General features: G+C 42.9%; 1 protein-coding gene across 1 annotated transcript in view; it reads right to left on the bottom strand.

Moving 5' to 3' along the window:
• The window catches only part of itga9 (integrin, alpha 9), a 49,510-nt gene that overhangs the window by 5,694 nt on the left and 25,709 nt on the right, over positions 1–18,107 (bottom strand). The window contains exons 16-26 of the mRNA XM_034209657.1: positions 14,259–14,408; positions 13,071–13,147; positions 12,498–12,645; positions 7,021–7,107; positions 6,810–6,889; positions 6,597–6,680; positions 6,053–6,161; positions 5,838–5,945; positions 3,989–4,114; positions 3,684–3,803; positions 3,504–3,599 (exon numbers count right to left, since the gene is read on the bottom strand). Coding sequence (XP_034065548.1) covers positions 3,504–3,599; positions 3,684–3,803; positions 3,989–4,114; positions 5,838–5,945; positions 6,053–6,161; positions 6,597–6,680; positions 6,810–6,889; positions 7,021–7,107; positions 12,498–12,645; positions 13,071–13,147; positions 14,259–14,408 — 1,185 coding nt within the window. The remainder of the gene's footprint in view (positions 1–3,503; positions 3,600–3,683; positions 3,804–3,988; positions 4,115–5,837; positions 5,946–6,052; positions 6,162–6,596; positions 6,681–6,809; positions 6,890–7,020; positions 7,108–12,497; positions 12,646–13,070; positions 13,148–14,258; positions 14,409–18,107) is intronic.

Genomic DNA, 18,107 nt, shown 5'->3' with positions numbered 1-18,107 from the left:
AAATATAGTAAAATAAACATTATGGTGCAGCATTTCGATGAACTGAAATAATCTGTATTTGAACTGTACTAGTACCTAAGCAGCCAGCTTGACATGAGGACTCGCTTGTCATTGTATTTTCATGTTGTTTTAAAGAAAGATGAACTTGTCCACATTGCTTGCCGAAAGGGCAGATCTGCTGGCACTAACAATGTCTCCTGCTGTGGAGAACACCCTCTCTAGGGACAGAGGTAGCAGATACAGCCAGGTAGCGCTTTGCTAACATGGCAACATAAGGATATTTGGCGTTTGTAATAGCTTTGGCTCGGTCTGAACTTTTTGCGAGTGGTGGAGGCTTACATGCTAGCGGGAGTTGGGTTTGCACTTCAGTCTTTTTTCTTTTGGTACCGGTGATATTCACGTTCGGGTGATGCCTTTTCAAATGAGTGTGCAAGTTTGATATATTGCCAGCCGCGTAACCAATTTTAGTTGAACAATGCCGACAAACAGCTTTGGTTCGGTCCACCTGTCTTTGTCCGTCATCCTTGTACGTAACTGCGAAATCAAAATGTTCCCAAACCGGAGACTTCAATGATGCTGGAGGATTTTCAGCTCAACTTTATCTACGTTCGCCATTTCGACAGTTCCTCAAATTACTGACTACATTTGAACGCATCCCTGTGACCAGCTCTCATAGTATGCCTCTCGTCCAATGAAATGACTTGGTCGCTCTATGATATATACCTGAGATTACTTCCAGAAAGTTGTTCTCAATTTTTTACGTTTAACGCTATATTCGTTCGGTACACACGTGTACCGAACCGAAGGGACCGTACCGAATAATTTCAGTACGGGTACGTGTACCGTTACACCCCTAATTGATTGATATGATTGCGATTTCAATCAGCATATACTTCTGTCAGGGGATGCCACCCCTCAAAATCTCCTGCCACCCTCTTGCCACCCCATGAATATTTGTCTAGATCCGCCCCTGTGTGCTGCTAATTATGCAATGCAGTGCAACATTATCAACCAAGACACATCGTATAACAGTTTGTATTCAAAAGAAAGCATGACTCTTAAGAAAACCATACAGCATTAAACCTCGACAATAATGTGCTTTATTTTATATTGAACACGTCTAGTCAATAAGTCATACCAAAGAAACACATGTTAGCATGCTAATGTTAGCTTTAGCTCGATGTGCAGCCTAAGAGATCTGCTAGCATGGCTGTAGAGATTTGGTCTCGGTTTCTTTGCCTTTAACTGTCTAACAAGACTTTGCCTTTATAACTGGTTTGAATAACATCACTAATGAGTAAGTTTGACCATCATGGTTTCACGTAGCACTGCTCTATGTGTAAAAGGCCAGCAAGTGCTTATAGTATTAGGTCAGTGCATCTCAAAAATATATCATCCGCAATCAGGGGAGGCTTGGCAACTCTTATAAATAGCCGGTTTCCACAATAAATAAGAGCTACTTAGGCTGTTTCCCAGGACATTACTGAAAACTGACATGCTGGATAATCTGTCACTGATAGCAAACTCAGTTCACTTAACCCAATGCAGAGTGTAAAACTGTAGAGAAGTAGCAACAGCTGACAAATACACAATTGTTTTATATCACTTCCGAGCACATTTTTTAATTATTCGATTGTTACATTTGTGCTTGATGCTTCCATACATGAGTATTTTCAATCACAATTGCATTGACTGTTTAAACGGATTAGCACTGAACCAACAGTGGTCAGACTTCAGTGAATTATTGCATTACTGTGCACCACAGCTACTTCAGTGTCATCATTCAGGCCTTAAATGGAAAACAACATATTCACTAGGATCATGGAATAGATGGGTTTGTTTACTAATGATGCTAAACAAAGGAAACAAATATGTAATCTCCCAAATGTCAGATAATCTTGTTTTAATACAATCATTTGTGGGCCAATTTCACATATGGCTTGAGGAATGCACTGCTTCAACGTGGAGTGCCGCATGGGCTTTGAACACCAATGGGGCATGAGACGCCAACTGTGAGCCAAGACATAACCAAGAGAACAAGCGGAGATTAATCTCTCTGTTGAATAGTTTCCCACATTAACACCTCCTTACTCCCAGCTCTGGAATCTAACTGTTGTTGTGCATGCCAGGGCGCTTGCGTGTACAGAATAGTTGAAAGCTCTACTGGTCTACGATCTCTCCCAGTTTAACTTGCGCAATCAATTAATTTGAGGAATGTGTAATTGTTCATTCAACGGCAATGCTAAATTTGTAACTTGCGTAGCCACAACAGAATCTTATTGATGTATGTTGGTTATTTACACGTCACAGAGGTTAACATTTGAGGAATGCCATTCGGCTGACCTCCAGTCGGCTCGTTTTGAGAGATACAACCAGCGGCCACAAATCAAACTGGGCAGTGTGTACTCTTACCACCCTGAGGGAAAAGGTGACTGTGTTTACTGAAAGAGCTAAGCGTGGTAACAGTAGCTAGAATGAGCACACTTATTATGTGATGAAAGAGAGGAATGGTATGGACATATTCATAGCGGGTCAGAATTTTCCGAGACCCTCTGAAGATGGGGGTCAGCGGAGCTGCAGCCTCGGTCAGCACCCTCATCACTCGAGAGGTCCCACTGCGAGCATGCTGGGTGCTCAATGTAATCATCACATCTGATCTGGTGGGTCTTTCAATCACTCAGCAAACAACAGTAGGGGGAGGGTCTGTCCTTGAGCACAGCTGAGGAGCCCGAAAAAAAAGCCGATAGAAGTGCCACCGTACAGCTCCATACCCACAATCCCCAGCTGTTCCCTGGGCTCACATCAGCGGCAAGGATTGTTTGACTACAGCACAATGGAGTGCGCAGCTAAAGATAACATTATTTATGCGTATTGATAGAACCGTGATGTAGTGAGTACCCTGTCCTTCAACCTGAATTCAAGACGCACGTATTATTCTAATTGTATTTAACCTTCATTTAAATAGATAAGCTCATTGAGACACAGGGTTTATTTCTTAAGATAGACCTGGTTATATCAGCTTTGATGACACACGCCCTTTGAGCAAGACATGGCAGCCTAGCCAGCTGTTCAAGTTCTGTTAGCCTGTGAATCTTGGTAAGAGAAAATGTGTAAAGGCTTTTAATCCAGACTAAGTTAACAAAATGAACACGTTTTAAAGGATCAGCTCACCAAAAATGACGTAAGACATAAATGATATATCAACCAAAACAAGGAGATAAAATATAAAGATAAAGAGGCTAAAAGCTATGTTTAACTGCAGATCGTGTTAAAATGTACGTGTGTTTGTTTTAATTACACATTAGTCATCTGACATACTGTAAATACAATATATTATATAAAAACAGAAGTACTTTTTAAACACTCAAACTTTGCAAGTCTTCACCTGATTGTGGTGTTCACTTTAGTTATTTTGTGTGCAGTGATTTACCATTTTTGCATTCTGTCAAAAGTGGCTATTTATTGCAGTTAATGTGGGTAGAAAAGGTTCATAATATACTCACAGAAAGATCATCTGGAAGGCCATTCGGCACCTCCACTGCCCTGTCATTCACTTGCACGCTGCCCCGTGTCACAAACTGGATCAGAGAGGAACTATCCTGTGGGTTGAGTTACGTTGTTAGGTTGTATTTGTATCATAACAACCTGCAACTACATTTAAACGTTTGTGACATGGTTCTTACCCGCTTGAGAATTTCGGTGTTGAGTAAAAGTTTTATGTCTATACTCAAAGCTTCTTCTTTTAATTGTGGGCCCAGACTGCAGGAGATCGTCATACACGCTCTTCCAGGCCGGTCACAGTCCTTTTCAGATAGACGGAGAAAAGAAAACACAGTGGGAAAGAGCAAGAGAATGTGTGTGGGAGAGTAAAGGATGTCTGATAAACAGATGTTACACTGAGAAAAAAATAAAAACAGGAACCCTCACTGGGGGTGACTCTCAGTGACCTCTGTAATGTCAAAGTGCAACATGAGGGCTGCATATTTACCAGGACTTTGCGTCCAGATTTGGTGAAAAAGGCAAATATGGAGTGGAAGATGCTCTCTTTATCCTGAGGGATGGTGCACGGCGTAGGGTTCCTGTGGGGGGTGCAGTTCCCTCGGCCGTCTGCCACCTGAAACCAGACAGAAGTTGAATTAAATTGAGTTGTGTTGGCTAAGATTTGAAGGTAAAATCAAATGTGTTGAACACAAATTAAGGTATAAGTACACATCTGAGGGCAAAATAAAGGGCAAAATGTTAGATATTTTTTGGAGTTTGGGCCATTGCATACAGTATACAAATAACACTGACATATACATGTCAGTGTTATTTCACTATTTGAATATGTGGATTTCCCCTAAATTCACATTACATAATGCTTCATTTGCATTTGAAAAAAAGTATTTGAAAAAAACGTGTACTAAAAAATCCACTCGGGAAGCTTTATGGTGATATATATTAGTTACAAATGTTACCTGGACTGCAATTCAAATTGTTTGGGATTTCACAAAAATGTTTCATACACAAAAATCTATGCAAATTAACACACATTTAATAAGGTAATTCCACATTTGACTCTTACAATCTTAAATTCCAGAAAACCTGACATACAAAAAATAATGTTCTTAATGTAAGTTAACAACAAAGGAACTTTAATGTGTAAATATGGGTTAAAATGTATGACCTTGTCACAAAAAGTGTTGTCATGTCTACGTTGCAAAAACATGTGTAACACTCCAACTGTAGACACAAGCACTTTTGTCCCCTTAAAATAGTCCAATCACACTATTGTTATGAGTCTCCCGGGCTCACAGGAAGTTCTCCCCAACAAGAAACTGGTACCCCTCCCAGCCAGATTTCCCATATGGAGTGATTTAGAGGTGTCTGCTTTACTGCCCAGCCCCTTGGGAGCACTTCCCCTTTCCCCTCGCTCCGACTTGAGGCTCTGGAGGTGGAAATCTCCTCTGGCCTTCCTCATTGTCCGCTCTGTTGCCACCCAGCAGGACAGAGCTTTTATTGCGCTGCTTTCCCATGTCCTGTGTTAGTGCTGCTGTTTCTGCTGTGAAGATTCATAGACTGCACTGACCCTCACAGAAATGTCACATTTTCACGATTTAGTTTTTTTTGCAGAAAAACTAATACATATGGAGCAACAGTCAGGAACTTGTATATCAGGTCTGAACAAATGGAGGTCTGTATAGAAATGTAAGAATATCTGGCAATAAAATATCAACTGTCCGGTGTGTCGCAGACTAGGCGCAGTGTTAACAGCTTTAATGATGTGTGTTTCCAGGTCTGGGGATGGTACTGGGCAGTAGCCAGCTCTGCAGGTGTCCCATTCCCGTTTCGTGCAAGCTGTCTGATCCCCTGAAAGTGATTCCAGATGGGCTCAAGGAGGGTGGGATACTGTCAACCCCTCCTGCCCATTCACAGCAAATACAATTAACAGTTTGAGCTCCCCCAAGATCTACCTATATGAAAGGAGCAGCATAAGGGTTAAGAAAACATTTAACCCCAGTGGGGGTATTGCCTTTCTTTATCTAAATGCAAAATGTTGTGAAACCAAACGGTTCGCTAGCTTCAGTAGCAATGTCAACACTTTCTCTACGATTTTCACTGGCCCAGTGGTGCCTCACACTAAGCAAATCGGCTTTGCCGTGACAACATTCCACCGGTTGAGCAGCTAAAGTGTGCTCTGAGGTGGATACAGGCAGTAGTGCCATGTTGAGAAGTACAACCGACAGACATGGGCGGATAATTGAGCTAAAAAAATGGCTGCCTGCAGGTTAATAAACTAATAAATAGGGATTTTGGTCAGGATAAATAAATGTAGATAGACTGCTGTTGGCGCCAACCTGTGTTTCGATGATATGGAACATGTCAGCTCCGTTGCCAGCCATTCGGTTTGGGATTCTGATGTCCACAGTGGAGCCAGGCAGCCTGCTGGGCCCCTTGTTTATGGCCTGGAAGCACATCACACAGAGACGGGGAAAGATGGAAATAAAGAGAAGTGAATACATTTATATATGTCAAAACACTGAAAATCCTGTACGCTATGTGCAAGCAGTACCTGGAATGTGAGATTGAGAGGCTGAAAGTGGCACTCCATGTCTTCCAACTGGACGAAGCGCGAGGCATCGATGGACTTTCCGTACACAAAGGAGCTCGGTGTCACCACACTGCAGAAACAGTGTCAAAGAGAGAACGTAGAAAAAGCATGAACTATTTATTTAAATGCCAACAGAAATGCTCTTACATAAGATACAAATCTCTGGCTTCTGTCATGTTATTAGCTGGACAGCAGTGTTCTTTAGCAGATGAGATATGAGTCAGAGGCATCCAGCTTTTCTCTGAAGCCTCCCTTCATGTTAAAGACAGCAAACAGCAGCTTTATCAGACTTCTGGGGCATTTGGGCTGTTTTACATCTCTTTCCCTTCTCTGTGAAGCAGCAGGGTTACGATAAAGCCTTCAGAGATAAGGCTTTTCAAGTTGACATGCTCCATACTGACTCCCTCTCCTCCCAGCAGCCAGCAGATGGGAAACCAGTTCATGCTGGTTTTAGCTTTAAGTTGAATGAAAAGCAAATACATGTTATGGTTGGCCTTGTCCTTACCCGGTGATAGTGGTGTCCGTCTCATGAACCAGTGGGATGGACAGATCCAAATTGTTGTCAGAGAGTTTGTGCTCCGGATTGGCGCTGCAACAAACAAGGGATTTTGATTTATTTTGTATATTAATTGAAGAACTGTTTACAGGAATACAGGGCATTAAGTTAAAAAAGCAAGAAATACAATCATTAAGTATGGACTAAAAACTCTTTAATTACCTTTTTGCTTGAACTAAGAACTGCAACGTATCATTTTCCCCGGTAAGCTGACTCGTGTCAAAAATCACTGCGAAATGATACTGAAGAGAGAAAGACAGAATAAAACAATTGTTCTGCACAGTAATGCCTTATGCTTTTAAAAGACCTTTAAAACAATGTATGTATACTTCATGCAGTTTTCAAATCGTGCAATTAGTTCTCTCTCAGCTACCTTAGTCTGCGCTCTCATGAAGGGAAATCCCACGCTGCATTTAAGGAAGTCCAAATCAACAAGAATACAGGAAATACCCTTCTCTTCCTGTAAAAAGACAGATAGACAAAGAGTGAGAGGATGATATACAGACAGACAGGCTGGAGACAGAGAGGGGGACACTGATGGAGACATAGACGGACGAGGCAGACAAGATGTGATAGGGAACAACCGGGTTGGAAGCTACCAGGCAAAAAGCATCAACAATGGCTTTGGGTGGTTACATAAATGCAAACATAAAAGAGGACATCATTTCAAGGACTGCCTACCCACCCTCTGTCCCTACATGGTGGTCATCATCAACGCTTCTCTGGCTCCTGGTATAGTCCCCACCAGCTTCAAACTGGCCTCAGTCACCCCCATACTCAAAAAACCTGGCCTGGACCCCGACGACCTCCAGAACCACCGGCCGATCTCCAACCTTCCCTTCCTCAGCAAAACTCTGGAAAGAGTGGTTGCCGGCCAACTCCATCAGTACCTGTCCAACAATGAGCTCTATGAGCCCTTCCAATCCGGCTTCAGACAGCAACACAGCACTGAGACCGCCCTCATCAAGATCACCAACGATCTCCTCATTGCTGCTGACTCTGGCCGCCTCAGCATCCTCATCCTCCTGGACCTCTCTGCAGCATTTGACACCATCTCTCACAACATCCTCCTCACCCGCCTCTCAGACCTCCTAGGTGTCACTGGCACAGCGCTGTCCTGGTTGACATCCTACCTCCACAACAGGAAACAGTTTGTCTCCATCAGTGGCTCAAACTCAGCCCCGGCCCCAGTCCACCACGGTGTACCCCAGGGCTCTGTGCTTGGCCCCCTCCTGTTCACCATTTACATGCTCCCCCTCGGCCAGATCATCCGACATCATGGACTCAACTTCCACTGCTATGCTGATGATACCCAATTGTATCTCAGCACCACTCCATCCTCCCAGCTCCCCCCTCAGTCTCTCATCAACTGCCTGCATGACATCAAAGCATGGATGTCATGCAACTATCTGAAACTAAACAGCATGAAAACAGAGCTCATGGTTGTGGCACCCAAGGCCCTGCTCCAGAAGGTTGGTGACTTCGTCCTTGAGGTTGACGGCTGCTCCATCTCCCCATCTCCTGAAGCCCGCAACCTGGGTGTCATCCTCGACTCCACCCTTTCCTTCCATTCCCACGTCAAATCTGTGACCAAATCGGCCTTTTATCACCTGAGGAACATTGCCAGACTCCGACCGTCACTCTCGGAGTCGGTTGCCGAAACCCTAGTCCATGCATTTGTCACCACCCGCTTGGACTACTGCAATGGTGTCCTGTTCGGGGTTCCCAACAAAACCCTGGACAGGCTCCAGTATGTCCAAAACTGTGCTGCTAAGGTACTCACGCACACAAAACCGTGGCAGCACATCACTCCCACCCTCATCCACCTACACTGGTTGCCGGTCAAGTCCCGCATATCCTACAAAATCCTCCTCCTTACCTACAAATCCCTCCATGCCCTTGCCCCCCAGTACCTATCGGACATCCTTCACCTACATGCCCCACCCCGGAACCTGCGGTCCTCAGACTCTGGCCTACTTACCACCCCCCGCACCAAACTGCGAACCTACGGGGACAGAGCCTTCAGTGTGGCAGCCCCCACCCTCTGCAACGCTCTCCCTGCGGAGATACGCAACATCCCCACACTTGAAGCCTTCAAAAGGGCCCTCAAGTCCCATCTGTTTGCCAAGGCTTTCGGCCCCTAAATCGATCTGTTGTTCTGTTTGTCTGTCTTTTGTTTTGTTATGTTTGTCTTTGCACTATTACTTGTGAAGCGACCTTGGGTCCCCTGAAAGGCGCTATAGAAATCGAAGCTATTATTATTATTATTATTATTATTTACTACATGGCAAAAAGCAACATTCTCACATCACATTGAAGTTCTAAATTAGGTTGAAGGAAGAATGTATAAAGCCGTGATGGCAAACACATATATCTTAGCGGGTGGGTAATTGGACAACCTCCAGTCTGTGTGTTTGGAAGCTTGTCTAAACAATACGGAGCTTCACCGGCTGCGCTGTGTAAACACGCGGGTCTTGACCCTACGATGAGTAATAATTCTTTTAGCGGGAGTTCATTGAGAGGCTGTCGGCCGGGCTCGTGTGCAGCCTGGGAGCATGGAGCAGGACATACCTTCAGCTTCAACGTGAAAATAAAATAAAAGAGACAGACAAGCGCTCCTGGAACATTGAGCAGGGGGATTAAGGTAAATCATACAAAATGTCTGCCTGCGTAGGCTTCCTGTGTTGTGTTTATAACATGTTTCCAAAAGTGATAAAGGAAGGAGGTGTGAAGGTCTTTGCTGACATATTTAAGGTAGACATCCATCCACAATACCATTCTCCTTATTCAGCAGATTCCCAGTGTAAATCAAGGGTGTGGCTGTTTTCCATCTTCATTAAGTCAGCTTACATAAGCAGCACTGCCCTTAGCATGGAGACTAATGGTGAGTCCTGTAGGGGGGGGGGGGGGGGGGGGGGGGGGGGGGGGGGCCCAGCGTAACTGGCATAGATGGAATTTCCACTATTTCCTGTATTTTTTTTTCCTGCTGCTGTACAAACACCGCCTGTCCCATGGGGCTGGGCAGGATTGGGGAAGTCAGCCTGTTTACCCATCATCCACCTAGCAGCCCTTGAGAGAGAGCAGAGCCCCCGGACATATGGCGTGCGGTGACTCCATGGGGAGAAGAGTGACAAAGTCTGTTTGTTCAGCACTTCTTCACTTTCTCTCTCTTGTCTTTCTCTGTCAGGAACAAACTCGCAGGGATTTTTCACAAATGGCAGGCCCACTAAATATCACCAGGATTGTTTACCCTGCTCTAGTGTCAGCTGAAGGAGTTGTACATTAGTGCGGATGACAACACACAGGAGGCCCGTTTACTCCACGTCTTCTTATGTCTCCATCCACTTCGGTATTTGTACATTTGGCTCTATTTCGGTCCACCTCTTCCAAGTCAGTGTCATTGCCTGCTAAACACTTTTGACAGAGGTATGAAGCTTGAGATCTACCTTTGGGCTTTGTAGCTTGTGCAAAAGCTGCGTCTCAATGCCAATAAATTAGTGATTCATATTTTCATTGGTTAAAGGGTGAAGTGAAATTCACAAATTCACACATTTCTCAGTTACTTTCTCAATTTTCTGGGCTTTTCACCATCATTATCCTCTGTTGCAACTGTTAAATCAACATAAATCAGTGGTGAAGGAAAGTATTCAGATCCTTGATTTAAGTAGTAGTAGAAATGCCACACCATAAAAACACTCCATTACAAGTCAAGTAATCAATATTTATCAGCAAATGTGCTTAAAGTGATAAAAGTAAAAGTAGTCAATTTGCAGAATGCCTCGTTCAGCTTCTGTTTATTTACATTGAATACAAAACGTTTAATTTGCATTCATTTGTTACATTTGACCTACTATATAAGGGCTTGATTAACTGCTGATTATTTGTAATCATTCAATCCATAAACTGTCAGAAAATAATGATAAATGTCCATCTTTCTTTGTTGTTCTTTAAAAGTTTGGTCACTCCAAAACCTAAAGCCATTCAGTTTAAAATGTAATAAAAAAGGGAAAAGCAGTTTAACTTTATACTGGAGAGGCTTAAAATAAATATTGTGCAATTCTCCCATAAATATTATTAAGAAGTAAATTCCTATCAAAATAGTTTCCTATCAAAATAGTCTTTATGACAATCCATTAAACGATTACTAAACAAACAGTTCTCCTGTGTATTCATATGATACATTTTATGGTATTGATCTAGCCCATGTTAAAGCCACATTTTGATATTGCTTTTTATATTTGTCTTTGCTTTAATCTCCCAAATCACAATTAAGAGACAGGTAGGTTTTGTGTCTAAAATCTTTACCAGTTAGCAATTGTAGCTTTCAGATGCAGTGGAGTAGAATAATGAACAGCTGCCACAAATACAATGCTATAAAACATCTGCTACAGTTCTGGCCTTTCATGGGGGGGGGGGGAAAGCTAGAACTAACTATTCAAGCATTTCAGAGATAAAAAAAGAAAACACAGAAGCCGGTGCAACAGTCTCTGACTCCCACGGGAGCAAAACCTCCACAGCTTCCTGACAGCTTGTGTTGCAAGAACAACAGATAGATAACACACCCCACTCTTAAATACGAGAGGGGAGTTCTGAGTTCACGCTCACTGGAGAAAAAGCCTCAGGGGAGGATTTGGGAGCTGACCTTAGCTTTACGGAGAGGGGTCACTCACATCATCACCTTGGACTTCTCCAGTAGTAATTATAAATGCTTCAAAGAGCGTACGGTAGTAAATCTGCTCGGTGGCCTCTTTGTCATCTCTTCATACTGTTCACTTCCTGCTCCCTTTGTGCACTCTGACTTATCAGGTTCCTGCTCAAAATGAGCCTCAGTGGCTGCTGGTAACCTGATACTTAATTACTTTATTAGATTAGCTATGAAACTCAAACTGGAACACTGTTTTCCTAATATTTGCCTGCAGCATATATTCTGTTAAAATTCAATTTTGGCTTTGTTGGGGGGCATTGCAGGCTGTGTGCTTTACAGAGATGATGGTATCCATCACAGGGCGTTCAAAACACAGCTGGAGGATAAACACAAGGTCCATTATGAGGGGAAAAGCCCTGTGATGGATGTTGTCCCCTCTGGCATCTGCTGGGCCGGTGCACGCTCCTGTCAGATCGCCCTGACTGACTGACGTGGCTGCTTTATGCAACACGTTAGCGAACAGACGTGAGCACAGGCAGGGGCGGCCGCTGTGAAATCCATTCTCATACAGTAGAGCGAGGAAAGTCTCTCAGGTTGGATGTGGGTTGGCAGTGGGTTGATATTTCTTTAACAGAAGCAAAAGGTTTGAGGTGAAAGAGTTCAGACCTGATCAGTATCTCCATGAAGGTCAGGCATAATCCTCTCTCCACGTACCTGCTTTTACCCCTTTAAATATTACCCTTTTTGACATGTGATTTCACCGGTACATCAGTCAAGCTTGTACACACATAAATTATGTGTGTTCTGGTCTTCACACAGCTTATGTTGTTGATGTGGTGTGTCCACTTTAAATGAGTCAGAGAAGCGTGTGACAGGTCAGCCAGAGGAGCTGTGAGACGGGACAGCTGCTGCTCTTCTTTTCATCCCCAGGGCTCTGGCAAAGCTTTAAGTTCATCGTTTTCTCACAGGTCTGTCTTTCTTCACTGTTTAGACTGCACTCCTGACATTTAATCATTCTTTTTAAATAATCCGTCTTGAAGTAAATGCACATCCAAGTGATGATATTCAGCTGATAGGGTACGTCTGTTTAAAATGGTGCGCTCCACTTCATCCACAGCCTTTCAGCCACAGAACCAAATACATTTCAGAAACAAATATGTGCACTTGAATACATAAACAGCAGATACTCTTCAAGAGTTACAGACCTTCTGCCAGAAGTTGATGTAGAAAACTTCTTTGGGGAAGTTGAAGTAGATGTTGGTGTCGTAGGCATCGTCCCCAGCGTTGGAGATGGTCATGTTCAAAGAGACGTTCCTCACCCCTCCAAGGGCCAGATGGGGTTTGACGTGCAACCTGAGGGAAATAGAATGCATTTTAGAGCGGAAAAAAAGTTCTTATAGCAACTGTGGGATGTAGAAAGAAAGTACAAAGGCAAATGTGTATATTAACAGTGCATTTGAGTTTGTTTTATTATGAACATCTAAGTTTACAAAGGAGAGTGGTGTTCAAATGCTTGTTTTTGGGAGTAAAACAAAGGTTATATAAGCGATGACGACTGTTTACCATGACAGACACATGCTGTCACTAAATGTACGGACATCAGAAGATACACAATACAAAGAAAAGGAACTCCCTAAGTATGGAAAAACATATGGATATCCTACAAGCATGCGTCATGGTTCCCCGACCCACACCCACATGGCCTATGACGTCAGCTTGCTTCCTCTGTACTAAGAAGTAAAGACACAGACTGAATATAAACTGTGAAGGTTTTTTACCCAGAGAGCAACATTTTCCCATGGAGCCTCAGGTCTGCAGCACAGTCGTCGGACAGGCAGTTCTTCTCAAACAAAGTCTGAAGAGGAAACGGTAAAGTACACAGTTAATATGACATCATGCAGTAAACACACCACATTCAGACTAGGGGGCAGTATTGTGTCGGTGTTAAGGATATCCAGGAAGGCCACATCTTTACGTCACTTTACTCTATCTGAGCTCTTTTGATCAGTCGGAGGATGGTCTTTGGTTTAAGGCTAAATCATGAAAGGAAACTTAAGTAAAGCAGTAACGTTTAATGTAACCTTGATGTGTTTTAGAGGAATGGGTTCCGTAGGTGCTGAGAGATGCAAATCCCTCAAGAAGTGGGGAACCACATGTGTGGCAGGTTAGAGGTGGTCACAAAGAAAATAAATGAATCAGTCTTTTTGGATTGCATTCAAGAAAAGCTAACACAGACAATAATAAGCTGGTAAGTAACCCACACCAAATGATTATATCCTCAATTTGAGCTACTTCCTTCATTCCTTCTGTGGTCGAGGGGAAGACTGTGTTCTTTGTAATCAATACAGGAGATGAATCTGAATAAATAGATTATTACTGTTACGCTGGATTAATTATCCTCATCTGCTGTCGTATGTATTGAAGTAAGTGCTTCTACTGTATGTCTGAAAGTGCAGGAAGATGTGGTAGGGAGGCGTGTGGCGTAGTGGGTTAGTGCGTTGGTGTTCGGATCAGGGGAGCATAGGTTCAAACCCCACTGCAGTCAGCATGTCGTTGTGTCCCTGGGCAAGACACTTCACCCCAAATTGCTCCTGTGGGGATTGTCCACAGTATTGAGTATGTACGTCGCTTTGGATAAAAGCGTCTAACTAGTGACATGTAATGTGATATCTGAATCATTTACAAGTCAGATTGAAGGTTTAAATTATCATTTTTCTGGCAAGCATGTTTTCTTTTGATCATTGATAAGACACATTTCCAAAGTCAAAGTCCAACCACAGAACAATACATGTCCAATGGTCACTGTAAACTAACTCTTAACCCCATTTTTCTGGTAATTGACCTACCCCAAACTAAATCAGACCATGAGAAGACCTGAGACCTTTCACACCCTCATCTAAGAGAAGTTCTACATATTTTAACAATTTTAATCCCAAAAACAATATCATTTTGGGTCAATATTTTACCTCATTCCTCGTTGCGATCTTGTTTCCTTTCCTCCATCGTAGCACGGGGGTGAGAGCGGGGAGGTCTCCCCCCGGGTGTCCTGGTTCGTGCTTCCCCAGGCTGTAAGCCACCTCGAATGTGATGGCTGTGAACACGTCCCTCACATCTTTCTGCAGAGAGCACAAACAAACAAGGCTATTGCAAAGAATTTGTCCCACCAAAAAAAAAAACAACCTCAAAGAAATGAGTGTCATGTAACAGCCAGCCAGGGTCATTATGGCAATTTAACATCTTTCTCCAATTGACGCCTGGCGCAGAGACTGATTACACTGCAGATCATTGGAGGAGCATACAGTCTGGATTTGATGTTATGACTGAAATCGCTGAGCCACAGATCTACAGGGCTGAATGCAGATGTTAGTATACAGATGAACCACAAACGTATATGAATTAGAGTGACACTATCTTTTTTTTAATCAGTCATTTAAAAAAAAAAATAAGACCACGGCTTAGTTCTTTGCCAAGGAAACATGGTGGTTATTTGACCTGCTGGCACTGCCTCTGAGAGATATCTTTGCGTTTCTGGCCGCTCCATCTAAGACCACTAGAGAGGTGTTTGATTTGGCATCAGGTTTGGAAACAATATAGCCTGTATGAAAACAGAGCTGAATGTGATAAAATCCCATATCTTCATTAGATGACAGCGCTGAAAGACGTACATGGGGAAAGCAGATACCGCTTTTTCATCTTTTGTGTCCACTAGAGCGACACTCAGATCTTTTGAAGGCGCCTTTGGCTTCGGTTTAAAAGCCACAGCTATAAAACACACACACACACACACACACACACACACACACACACACACACACACACACACACACACACACACACACACACACACACACACACACACACACATACACACACACACACACACACACACACACACACACACACACACACACACACACACACACACACACACACACACACACACACACACACACCTATAGGCAACCTGTGCCCAACTGATGTCTACTATCATGGAGCCAACCCCACAATGTAAACACAAAGGGCTTCCCTGTGTTTTCTGGTGGTCACTAAGGTCACTCGTTTTTTTGCACTTTCTCTCTCTTGTTCATTATCGCAACATTTTCCAATGTCAACCCACCCATCCTCTTTCCTCATGCAGGCGCAGAGCTGCAGTCTGGGCTTTGAACACATCACCAGTTGAGGACCAGCCAATGCATCAACAGTGGGAGAGTTATAGCAGGAAAGAGCAAAGGTTGGGACATGAATAGACAAAAACAGAGGATTTTGGGCTGACACAGATAAAGACATGGTCAGTTAAATTTAGTGCTGTTATTTTTGGCATTATGAATTTACAATTTTAAATTCAGTATAGCATTTCTCAGAGCTTAACTCAACATGCTTATTATGACCAACTAATCGTCCCAAAGATACTCAGTTTATTATCACATCATTGATACAAACTAATTTTCTATCAATCAACCCATCAATTAATCCCCCAATTACTTCATCCCTAATTGAAAATGACACATTAATTGCCCATTACCACAGCAGATCTGGTCAATAGTAAGGGTGAGTGCTGCAGATGCATGCGTTTGACCTCCCATCCATCACTGGCCTGCAGTCCATGCCTCATTAGACTTATAGAGAGCGTGTTGTTCAAGAGGCATGTCGGCTCAGCTGGGAGGTAACATGACACAATGTTGTAGTCAGTGCTGGTATACCATGTGAGGCGCTAGTGGCAAAGCTCTTAGACGTAATAGCCACTAAAGTAGAAAGCTTGAAATGGCCCCTGTCCACTGGCCTCTGCGTGAACCGACCCCCTGGGAGTCCACTGCCCCAAACTCCCAGCGCTTATCTCACAATTTCAAAACCCACAGGAGAAGTGGGGGACATAATGACCTGAAATGAAATGTGGTGCTTTTGAACAATCATGCTCAAAAAAGGACCGTTATGCTCGAGTAAATAGGCATACACTTTCCGCTTAAGTAGTGTGCTGTGGAGGGATTTCCGCCTCTTTATTAACAGAGCATCTATTATTGTGCACATACTGGATCACTTTCTTCCTGAAACACAGGACCACTGGCTGCTAACTAACTGGAGGGCTCCCAAGATACGCTGTGAGGCCAGATTAGAAGTGCGGGAGGTTGTGAAGTAACACTTGGCCTGATTTTTTATTATGCCTTGATCAATGCTGCCAAATATCTCACCCAAATCCACACCCCTACCTCGTCACCTCTTCCCTGATTTATATCTATGTATTTATGGAACAGAGGAGTTCCTAAAAGAAAGACACCGGCTAGTGTTAACTGCCTGCTACCTATAATGCTATGGAAAGAAACACAACAACTGTTCCTTACATGCTGGTGTAGCTTGTGACAGGTCATTCTCCACTCAAAGGCGTCCACTGTGTAAATCCTCATTCAAATATAAAGACTGCAGGGTGGGTCCCTGATCTCAGGTCAGATGGAGCCCTTCTGGGATTCATATTATTTAAAGACCATTACAATAAAAGTGGACATATGACACACAGGCTTATGTCATCTTTTGCCTTTTTGAATTCATATGACATTTAAAAGAAAAAAGAAAACATTTTGTCTCTTCCAAATCAAAAGTCATAAACAAGAAAAGTTAGCTAATGTCTAAGGCAATTTACTCGAGAAAAACTTGACATATGAAAAGTGCCATTATCCTATAAATGCCACTTGGGGCCATAATCTCCATTTACAACCAATAAGATAAGAACTATAACATTTAAAGTATGTTATCATCCTTCAAATATTCTACATAAATATGTTGGTGTTTGCTCATTGATGGCTTTTACTGTTTGGAGAAACAACGAACCAATCAGAGCTTTATAAGCAGGATTTATAACGTGGATATCACCTTACTGAATAACTAGCTAGTTACCAAGATACACCCATGAAGAAGCACCAAAAGGATGGCAATTGGATGTACATGAGATGGGTGGTTGCACGTACATTAACATAAATAATATACCATTCAGCTTTAGATCAACTTTTAACTGCTCACTGTCGAAAAACCTTCATCATGTTTGGGGCGTGTTTTCCTGCCTGTCTTCTACAGCAGGGAGTTTTAGATCTCACACATAGTGGAGAGAAACTAAATTAAGTGTTCTTGTTCTTCTTGGAGTATCCTCTGAGAGGAAAGTACTGCCAATAAAAAAAAGGTAAATTTCCTGCACGGCCACTTAAAATAATCCAAACCCTCTCATCATCCTGTGGACAAAACTACTTTTTAATAGTTCCAGTCATTCTTCAGAGATGCCAGCTAACTCAGCAGGAAGCAACAGTTTTCCAGCAGATCCCACCGCATTTTGGAAACTGTTAAATCTCAACTGTAGGATGAATAATCTGCATGTTAAAGCGGTTGCAATCTTTTATGACACACTTGATACAGAGTTTTCCCGTCTGTATGCATATTCCTCTACTTGCTTGCAGGATGGAGGACAGCATGTTGCATGTTTTGAAAGAAAACAACTGGGATTCAAACCTTCACCTACAACACCCTCCCCTCTGTGGAACAAGGTTTCTGCCAATACATTATCTCAGTGTTTATGTTCACACTCAGGACCCATTTATTTAGTATGGCAGAGCATAACTCCCACCATACTCTCCATATTTTCCCTTCATTTCTGCCTGACTTGCTCTTTCTTACACCTTCATACTTTGCATATTTTTGAGAGCATAAACACTGCTTCTGCATGCATTTATCTGACTTAATCATTTATGGTGTCCCCCTGAACCCTAGGTGAGCTGTACTTTATACTTTAGTGTTGCAAGCTTTGATTCTCACATGTTAATCTGATCAACAAGATG

This window comes from Gymnodraco acuticeps, unplaced genomic scaffold (assembly GCF_902827175.1).
Source record: "Gymnodraco acuticeps unplaced genomic scaffold, fGymAcu1.1, whole genome shotgun sequence".
In the NCBI taxonomy this organism is placed as follows: Eukaryota; Metazoa; Chordata; class Actinopteri; order Perciformes; family Bathydraconidae; genus Gymnodraco; species Gymnodraco acuticeps.
The sequence above is the reverse complement of the archived record's forward strand: the minus strand, read 5'-3'. Positions and strand labels throughout refer to the sequence as shown.